General features: G+C 39.7%; 2 protein-coding genes and 1 long non-coding RNA gene across 3 annotated transcripts in view; 1 reads left to right on the top strand and 2 right to left on the bottom strand.

The window, feature by feature from the left end:
• The first annotated feature begins 918 nt into the window (after positions 1-918).
• On the top strand, positions 919-2,525 carry LOC105036246 (GATA transcription factor 2-like). Its single transcript, XM_073259575.1, has 2 exons — positions 919-1,084; positions 1,857-2,525. Exons 1-2 carry the CDS (start codon positions 1,001-1,003, stop codon positions 2,490-2,492), a joined length of 720 nt encoding a protein of 239 aa, XP_073115676.1. The 5' UTR covers positions 919-1,000; the 3' UTR covers positions 2,493-2,525.
• A 1,726-nt stretch (positions 2,526-4,251) lies between these two features.
• LOC140858579 (uncharacterized) lies at positions 4,252-4,573 on the bottom strand. The gene is made up of 2 exons (XR_012142149.1): positions 4,445-4,573; positions 4,252-4,403 (listed from the first exon to the last, which is right to left on the bottom strand). It is a non-coding gene; the product is annotated as an uncharacterized lncRNA (long non-coding RNA).
• Positions 4,574-5,523: 950 nt separating this feature from the next.
• LOC105036247 (YTH domain-containing protein ECT4) overlaps positions 5,524-10,000 on the bottom strand; it is a 6,084-nt gene continuing 1,607 nt past the window's right edge. Inside the window, exons 4-9 of the mRNA XM_010912008.4 lie at positions 9,139-9,215; positions 8,437-8,988; positions 7,433-8,017; positions 7,126-7,338; positions 6,902-7,048; positions 5,524-6,202 (exon numbers count right to left, since the gene is read on the bottom strand). Coding sequence (XP_010910310.1) covers positions 5,963-6,202; positions 6,902-7,048; positions 7,126-7,338; positions 7,433-8,017; positions 8,437-8,988; positions 9,139-9,215 — 1,814 coding nt within the window. The 3' untranslated portion in view covers positions 5,524-5,962. The remainder of the gene's footprint in view (positions 6,203-6,901; positions 7,049-7,125; positions 7,339-7,432; positions 8,018-8,436; positions 8,989-9,138; positions 9,216-10,000) is intronic.

Here is a 10,000-nt window from a genome sequence, read left to right as displayed (position 1 = left end):
ATGGCTCCCGATCTTAATCCGACGGTCCAGGGGTTATTTGGATTGATTAAGGAGTCCTAATCATGATCTAAGTAGTGATTAAGGCCTATAAAAGGCCTTGTTCATGAACAGAGAGTAGTGGTTCGGGTTTTCTCGCCGTACAGAGCCGTACGAACCCGAGAGGAGAGAGAGAGATGAAAGCGTTGAGAGAGAAGGAGCAGGAGGCTTCTAGACAGCGGTCGACAGGCACTTCAGGGGTTCAGGGGGTCTTCCAAAAGAGAGAGAGCTTTTGTGAGGAAAACTTCTAGTGAGAGAGAATTGGGTGTACAAGGGTTGAAGGTGAAGTCTCCTCTTGTAAAATTTTTTTTTCATAGTGAAGTTTGCATGTCCCGTAGAGGTGAGCCCTTTTGTAGCTAATCTACGTATTTTGATTGTTTTTCTTTTTGTTTTGTTTCTTCTTTCTTCCTGCTGCATCGCGGTACTGAAAAAGTCTTGGAAGATGGTGTCCAGACCAGACATCCACCCAACATATATATATATATATATATATATATATATATGTATATGTATATATATATGTATGTATATATATATGTATGTATATATATATATGTATGTATATATATATATATATATATGTATATATATATATATGTATATATATATGTATATATATATATATGTATATATATATATATATACATATTTATGTACGTATGTATGTATGTATGTATGAATATCAGCAAGCAAATAACGAACACCGAGAGAGAGAGAGAGAGAGAGAGAGTTATTTTGGGTTGGGTGTGAAAGAGAGCGTTTTTTTGTTGTTGCGGCTTTTGCTCCCTTACCGACAAAAGAACAACGCGGAGATCAAAAAGCAAGTGAGAGAGAGAGAGCTGTTGCTGTACACCTAAACCCGCAGCATAAGCAATGCTATGTGGACAAACATAAATAAACACACACACGGCCCCAAACGAGAAAAACCATCTCTCTCTCTATCTCTATCTACATTTCTCTCTCCATGGATAGCTCCGTCGATGCATCGGTTTCCGGCGGAGGACCGGCGGGTCCCCTGTTGGGCGAGTTCGTGCCCGGGGAGACCACGGTTTGTTTCTCTTCTCTTTATAATCCAATGGTTCCTTCTCTTGTCCTTTTATATGTTTTTTTTTCCTTGCCTTCGGTGTTTCATATTCTTTCTAATCGTTTCTCTTTTATGGATAATTCTTTATTGGAATTGATGTTTTCTTTTTCTTTTTAATAAAATCTTTTCGAGACTTTCATACTCTGATTGCAGACTTTGTGGCCTATGTAGTGCAATTTTAAAAAAATATATATATATTTTCTCTGGCGTATATTTGAAATTTTAAAAAAAATGATTCACATTCAAAACTCCTTTTAGACATCAAGTTACACCAGGGTTGTAGTTTTTCTGAGGCTTTTCTTGACCTTTTCCTGGCATAAGTTTGAGGTTATGGTATTCGTGCCTTTAAAGCTTTTATTCATTGATGTTTGTTGCACCTTCTTTTGGTTTCTTAATGATATGAATTGAAGAGAGAAAAACAAAAGGATGCTGTGGCCTATGTTTCTTTTGGGTTCAAATGTTTTGGAAATATTTCCTTGCAGCATATATATGTATTTCAGAGGGAAGAAGTGATTCATTTGAGTTCTGCCATGCTCCAACTAGCGCTTCAAGATAAATTTCTAATGTCTACATCTCTCTCTCTCTCTCTCTTTCTCTCTATGTTTCTTGGTTATGGGTTGGTTTGTTCATATATAAAACATATCCTTCATTTGTCTACTTTTTAACCTCTATTGATAGAATGGTTATGTATAATTATATTGAGAGAATTTCTACCATTCCCTATGTTTGCATGCAGGAAGGAGGGGAAGATGTGAGCCTAGAATGGCTCTCCATCTATATGGAGGACTGCCTCTCTGGCACCACATGCTACACCACCACCTCCCAGCCCCTCCCACCTCCCACCACAAGCTATGACACCCCATCCCCAAACCCCCCACAGCCTCAAAACCCCACAAAAACCTCCTCCTCCTTCCATGACCTTGCCATCCCCGCCAAGGCCAGAACAAAGAGAAGGAGAATCACCACCCCAAAAGCCCTCACCTCTCAACAAGACCCACTCCTCTTCTTCCACCAGACCTGCTGGCTCGCAGACAGCGAGCTCATCCTCCCTAAAAGGGAGCAAGAGGATAAGGCACCAGCTGTGGAGTTATTGGTTGGGGGAGGGCGTGAGGCAGGGGAAAAGATAGGAAAAGAGCAGCAGATCAGGAGGTGCACCCATTGCCTCTCTCATAAGACACCCCAGTGGAGAGCAGGGCCTTCGGGGCCCAAGACCCTCTGCAATGCATGTGGGGTGAGGTTCAAGTCCGGGAGACTGCTTCCTGAGTACAGGCCGGCGAAGAGCCCCACTTTTGTAAGCTACAAGCACTCCAATTCACACAAGAAGGTCATGGAGATGAGAATGATGGCCATACTATCCTCCCAATCCCATTGAGTGGGTAGGTTGAAGCTTGTAATGTGGGGGGGGGGGGGCGGGGGGGCGCAAAAAAAAAAAAAAAAATCTAAGGTAGCAGGTTACTGCCAACTTGTATTGCAGAGCTCTGCTTCTTTGACAATTTCCTGTTTTATTAAAGCCTATATGGTTGGTTCCTATGTAGTTTTCATTGGCCCTTCTTTTCTTTGTGCTTACTTTTGTTAACGTTTAAATTTTGGATTATATGTTGCTGTTGTTTACGTTTTTGTTATTCTATTGTAATTTGGAGAGATGGGAGTAGGTATTGGAGAAAAATGGAATAGGGTACTCTTTTTGTCTAATGAATCTCAAATTATAAGTGCTTTTTTGTTGTCTTGACAGAGCATGGGCAAAATCATTAACTTCCTTTTGGATACATTCAAATATTTGATGCTGTAATTTGAACTCAGAATTGTTGTTCATGGACAGCAAAAGGGTGAAACAGTGGGAGTTTGGATATAAACGTCTTGTGAACCTGGGAGGACTGCCATTAAACCTGCATAATACTATCTCAAATTCTTAAATCTGCTTCTCAATCTCCTCTGGAGAGTTAAAAGATGTTGACCTCTGCCCTCCGGGTGTGGTGTTTTATGGGGGTTGGTTTGCTTCATTTGAATGCACTCTAATGAAATGAACTAAGGCTCTTTTGTCCAAGACTCTGACACTCCAGTCTGTCACTTCGGATGATGCTCATCTTTGAGAAATGGAGAAGGGAGAATTGACTCATCATTGTTTGCTTTTATTTCAAAAACGAAATTCAGGACAATATGTTTGTTGTATACAGGAATTGCATTTTGATTTTTGTTAAAAGTATTAATTTTTGTTCGATCTTAGTAAAAGATACTGCACATATTCCTCCAGAGGAATTTAGGGACATTTTTTTCTGCGAGTTTGTTCTGCCTTCACATAGCAATCCAGCTGGTGATCTGTCTATTATTACCAGTCCTTGACCCATGAGCATGTGCTCCCTACATAAAAGCTGAATGGGGCCAATCAAACGATTCCTTTCTCTTATACCTCTGTTTGAATTTTAGCTCTGGAATGTTATCTAAATACTTTCGCAGAATGACGCTTTATAGTTTTCTAGGTTGACATTGGGGATTATTTGATTTCAAGTCATTCACCTGGCTGTGTGAGCAATTAAAGGATTTCTGCGTTGTCAGTAGCCCCTAATATCTTCTTGATCTGCATATAAATAATCAGTCCTCTGAATTTGAGCATATATCCCTAAAATTATATGTTCTATTGCTTACAGGTCCCTATCAGTCCATTAGCAAGAGAATAATTCCATTCCATCATTCTGGGTGGCTAAAGCATTTAATCGAGCAGCAAAAGGATGAAACATGCAAAAAGATGGAAGAATGGTGGCAACTGATACGGATGTCCCATGTTGAAAGCATCCCAGTTAGTGATCGTAAGCAGGGCCATGAAGTAGCCATTAACATACTTCATGTGCTTGGATTCTTATTTTAGTTCAGCAGATGTCCTTGTTTTGATGAGCAGCTGTGGGTGTCTGCCCGGAAGCTAATCCTATAGACTAGTATGGAAGATGGCCTAAAGCTGTTTTATTTCTTGGTGCCTATATGAAGCAAGGAGAGATAAATGTAGAAGGCTGGCACTAATCCAACCCACCCTCAATATCTCACTTTATTAGAGATCGATATTAGCTTTAACTTCTGGGCTGTCACCTATATCTAACGAGATCGAGTAACTAGTTAAAACAAGGTGCCAACCAGTTGAATAGGTTTAGTCTCCAAAGTGCATGGAGGAAGGCCTGGCCTGGTTTCCACTTGAAAGGGGCAACAAACTGTAATACATTAAGACAGCAAGATGCATCCCAACACAAGCCAAACTAAGATTTTCTTCACCTGTCATGCATAGACCTCAACAGACCTGTCATGCATAGACCTCAACAGACCATGACCTCAACAGACCAAGCTTGTTGCATGCTGCGACGCACGATAGATTTTTTCAGCTTCCATGACAACTTGTCCACCGGACAACTCTCCCCTGCAACTGGGAGTAGATGAAAAAGATGATGCTGGTGAGATGTCTGAAGGCAGATTTTATTCACAACCAATTGAAATAAAAACATGAACAAAACCAAAATGGAACGTAAATACTGGAAAAAAATTAAAAATTAGATTTTGACAGATTAAAACATATTACCATTGCTCTTTGAAATCAAAATGAGAATGAAACTCCCATTAACCAAATGACTAAACAAAAATCACTAATTCCCATTCTAGTCCAAAACTCTCCTATCAAACATGTCCTAAAATCCCTTCAAATTCTTGCCTCCCCAGCTCCCTCCTGATTATTTTCCTCACAGGGTTCGACAACACAAGCATCCAAATGCTTGCAGCAAATTACCGATGCCAGTTTTGAAAATAATAAGAAAGATGGTTAAGTTCAAAAATCCTGCTTGCCAAGGCTAGCGCCTCCGCAGGGTGCAGAAACTCGTTCTGACCTAAACAGCCCAGTTAAATTAGCTTTAAACTGGTGGTAGAATGCATGGTCAAAAGTCGACACAAACTGCAACTCTTAACTTGCACCAAACACGATCAACCTAAAATGGTAATGCCCAACACCATTAGAATGATTTCACGCATGGTACCGCAATACACGATATGGCATGTGGAAGATGTCCAGCCCCTTGCATTCTCTGACCATGAGGCACAGGAGGACAACAATAAAATTATGCTGAATGAAACAATTTAGTCAACTTCGGAAAAATGGGCACTACACCACACTGCGTATACTGCATGAGTAAAAGGTGAGGCAAGGTGGCTCAAGGATCCAACGAAAGTGTCACATAATCCCTTTAAGATAAGAAAGGAACAAGACAGATTTGCTCTGCAAATCGTGTATTGCGAACACGCTCCTAAGCCTTCTACTGAGTTCATTCAGATGGAAAGCTTCTGATAATAAATATTAATTTACAGAATAAAGGCGCTTCGGAAAAAGACTTCCAATCAAATCCCTTGAAATCAGAAGAAAGATCACAAAAATATTGTCAGCAAACTCACTGTTAAATGTATCACCATGTTACTAACCAAAGTCACATCTATAAAAGAAAATATTTAGAAAAAGAAAAGGAAAAAAGGGGGGAAACAACACACCCAACTCCATATTGAGAGCACTATATCAAGAGCATCAAGGAAAACAAGTCGAAGCCTGTACCCCCACAAATCCCAAAATACCAGATGCCGACCTAAAGACAACTTGGAAAGTAAAGTCAGTACCCGATCTGAGAAATATAAACTAACTTCTTTACCACAAGCAAATTGGAGGAAGAATATATTGCCTCAGCTGTCCATATGCAGCCTTTGATACCAAGATATAAGCTTCCATTGCATACTTAGACCTCAGGATGCAGCAAAACTTCCGCTGAAACCTATTTCCAGTAGCAATTAATGGCTGCAGGCGATGAAAAAAAAGGGTCCACAGACCTAACAGCCATTAGCAGTGCTATTTGCAGTAGTGTGCTTCTCAGTCACCCGTGTAGCATCCTTTGGATCAACACCAGATACTGCAGGCACACCATTATCCTTTGATGGCTTTAGTTCTACAAGCCCAGCCTGGACAGGTTCCTTCTTCAAAACTGGAACCAGAGGAATCTGAAATTCGGGCTTCCCATCTGTCCCATTTTTGTTATTCTCCTCAATGTCTACTGGCATTCCATCCACAACCTTCAAAAGAACGAGAGTATGGTAGTTAGTTCACTGACAAGTACCAGAGAGGCTATGAATTTCATCATGGCTATAGAAAAAAACAAACTTCAAGCCCAGATAGCATGTTTGAAGAACTGCAGTGTATAACAATGTCCAAAGAAGCTTTGAACAATGAGGCATTAAAAATTTATCCACATTATTCTTTTGAGGTGAAGGCGCACGGATACAGGATTATAAAAAGGTTTTAGAATACCAATTATCAACTGAAATAACACACTCTGATAGATAAAGCTAACAGGAATCACTCGTAGTTCCATGGACTCCCATGTACAGCTAAAAGAATCCATGTTGACATCAACAAATTGAATATGAATTAAAAACATTAGATGATTATCCGATGTTTTACTTGCTGACTAGTTTTTAATATCTCCGGGGAAACATCATCAAGTACTAATGTGCTTAAAATGCAGTGATTGTATAAGTGATAATCATTGAAATGCTTGAAATCAGAAGCAACATCACAAGTCAATTAGTTAAAATTGACAATTTTACATAAGATGAAACACTTCAATAAATTTTATCGGAGTATTTCCAATACTAGGATGCTAAAATGGAGTAATATAAATATAATTTGATTAACATGATCTTTTTCTACATGCTAAATTTATAACCAAGTCACAAAGATGATGAAATTTATCAGTCAGAATCTAATCATGCCTTTTTTGGAAGCTGCTGTTGCTTCGCCTTTTTTTCTTGCATCACCTTCTGGCGTGTCTCATAAAAGGTGAAATCATCCAGAATGGAAGTCTTGCTCTTGTGATCCTTAAAAAGCTTAAGCATTTGCAGACCTTGCTCAAGTTTCACCTGCAGTGACAAAGATGTCAAAATAGTAATAAAACCACTTAGATTTCAGATGCCAAGATCAAAGTACGTCACACCACCTCCTGAGTGTCTCTACTGTTGGTCACTGGTTTGTTGTCATTGTTCTCTAGTGTAATGTGCTTGAGAATGCTATTGGGTACATCCTTTACAATGTGCCATTTGACAGGGAAACAACCGTTCCACTTGTCTTGCTGCCAGTAGTCCACAGTCTTGTTAAAATCAACAGGGCCTACCATTTCTGCAACACCAACAAACTGTCCACTAGTGTTCACCTACAAATCAACAGGAAAGTCAAACAGATTAGTTAAAGAGCTGAAAACATAGAAAAGAGAAGAATTATGCTACAAAATTTGAAACAGCACTTACTGAGAAAAACAAAAAGATGGGGCAGCCACTAGACTTCTCCTTTGCTTCCTGATAAGCAGCATCAAGTTTCTTGTTCCCATTGGGAGTGCTAGCCCAAACACTGTACTTAATACTCTTGTGAACATCATCCTCACTGTATGACTTAATGACAAAAAATTTTGCGTCAGAGTATGTTTCAGTGAAGTCTGCCCGGTTATACTGCTCCTTGTCAGGGACTAGGCTAGCATCCTCGACATTTCCATTTGTAGGAAGGCTCTGTCCCTTGACAGCAATTGTAAAAGTTTGTCCAAACCCCTTCTGGGTTTTGAATCGACCAGCCCTCGGTCCTCTGTTCAGCTCCCCCAGACCATCAAAGTTCTCATTAACATAAGTATAGAACCCGTTGCCTCGGCCCCTAGGCTTGTACTTGGCATCCATGGATACACCCCAACGGCCATTGGTTCTGGAATCATAACCATTTGAATGAAACCCCGGACCAGTTTTGAATGCATTGCCATACTGGCTGTACATTCTGTTGTTGGGATACATCCTGTTCATGATTCCGGGAGCTGCTGGTCCCATCACAGGTCTTGGGGCATGCATACCCTGAACATAAAAATGAACAAATAATTGCCTCAAGGGTCATTCCTATAATTTTTATAAGTCAAAGATTGATAATTTGGAGAAAGAAACACATTTTACAAGAGAAAATACATTAGAACCAAGTATTTCATATGCGCATAGTGAATCTCAACATGCATTTGAAACACAAATAAAAAATATATATTTGAAACAAACATGCACATGCAATCCTGCATATGCTTGTACAAATGCACACAACCAGAAAAACACAGAACTAGCAGCATAATATCAATTATCAACATAAAAGAATTAAATACTGACATGTTGCTACCAAATATGTGCCGTCAATCATGTATAGCATGTTAAAAACAGCATATACCCAAGTGATAGTACTTCCAACATACTGATATTCATTTAGACAATGTATCTCATATATCACATACCACCAGGTGAGGAAGGGGGCGGAGATTCTGGTTTCTTGCTGATGTAGTGGAGGAGGCAGTATTAGTCGTAGCAGGTCTCTGCGGCACATCAGGGTACACAGAAGCATCAAACCATTGAATAGGTGACTGCACTGCATCAAAACCATATCTTGGGTCCTGGAATCCAGAAGAGGGAAGCACACTGGGTAAAACGCCTCGACCATGCAGGCCTGTTGATGTTAATGACGAATTTTGTTGGCTTGACTTTGTTGCAGCTGCTCCAGTACTCCCATCTGCATTTCCACTAGCAATTCCATTGGAATTAGCTTTCGCATCATCCACTGCAATAGGTGGCTGGTCTGCAGCAGCAGAGGTTGAAACTTCCCCTTGACTAGGAGAAACTTGTTTAGGAGCAGGTGTTGGTGTTTGGTAATATTGAGCTGGATACTGGTAATGTTGAGGGCCATATAGCTGACCATCATGCCCCATGGTTGGAACTGGAGAACCAGGAGAAGGGTATGGACCATAAGGAGCATACCCATATCCATGGTGATACAGATCCCCATAGACTCCCTGCCAACAACCAGAAGAACCTATCAAGGTGGAGTTATTATAAATCTCTATTCTTCCCACAACTCCAAAAGTTGACGTGCAAATCAGAAAATTAGAAATAAAAGCTCTGAACAGTCAATGAATGCAAATTAGCAAAATCATGAGACTTACAGGAGGTGGCATTTCCACTCCATCAGGATTCGCATATCTAGCAAAATCCTCCCACTCATTCATTGCACCATCATAGCCTGAATATTCAACAAAATCTTGATCAGCTAATTTATAACACAGACTTATCATAGACAATTGCTGAGACAGCACAGACAGCAAATGGCTAAAACAAGAATGATTCCCTACCCAAAGAAAAAGAAAAGAGAATATTCCTGATTGATAAAGAAATAGAAAAAGATAATGAAAAACGTCATTAGTCACAGATACTTGTGGCTGCACATAGTAAAGTAACTTGTGAGAACTAATTTTCTAATAGTCCGGTGTGATAGCACCATGCAGATAGCCTAGGGACCAAGCAGCACAGATGCACAAAACAACCACTCCAGCAGATAGTTCGGCGGATGATACCAAAAGAATTGAATTCATAATAACTAAAACACAACAGAAAATTAAAAATATAGCAGAATAAATTAAAGAAAAATAGGATAACTTGCCAAAATGATGGCACCCTGCTTGGATACATAGGGCAGGAGAGAAAAGAAAAGAACAGAAATGAGAGAAGAGAAGGGAAGGTAAAAGAAGAGAACTTCAATTCAAGCAGAGAAAAAAAAAGACTCTCAGAGAGATTAATAAAAGGATGTTTGGAGATAAATCATTTCTCTCCATTTCTCTATTAGTTTCTCCTCTCTTATGAAATTTCTGACCAAACAAAAAAAAAAAGAGTTTCTCATCTCCTCTCTCCTAACCAAACAGGGGATTTCAACTTTATGTCCTCCATTTCTCTCTCCATTATTCTCATCAGTCCAAAGGCATTAATTTTGGACTAGTGCTAATTTAACAAGGGTGTTAGGCAGGAAAATTA

This window comes from Elaeis guineensis, chromosome 6 (assembly GCF_000442705.2).
Source record: "Elaeis guineensis isolate ETL-2024a chromosome 6, EG11, whole genome shotgun sequence".
Taxonomy (NCBI): domain Eukaryota; kingdom Viridiplantae; phylum Streptophyta; class Magnoliopsida; order Arecales; family Arecaceae; genus Elaeis; species Elaeis guineensis.
The sequence above is the reverse complement of the archived record's forward strand: the minus strand, read 5'-3'. Positions and strand labels throughout refer to the sequence as shown.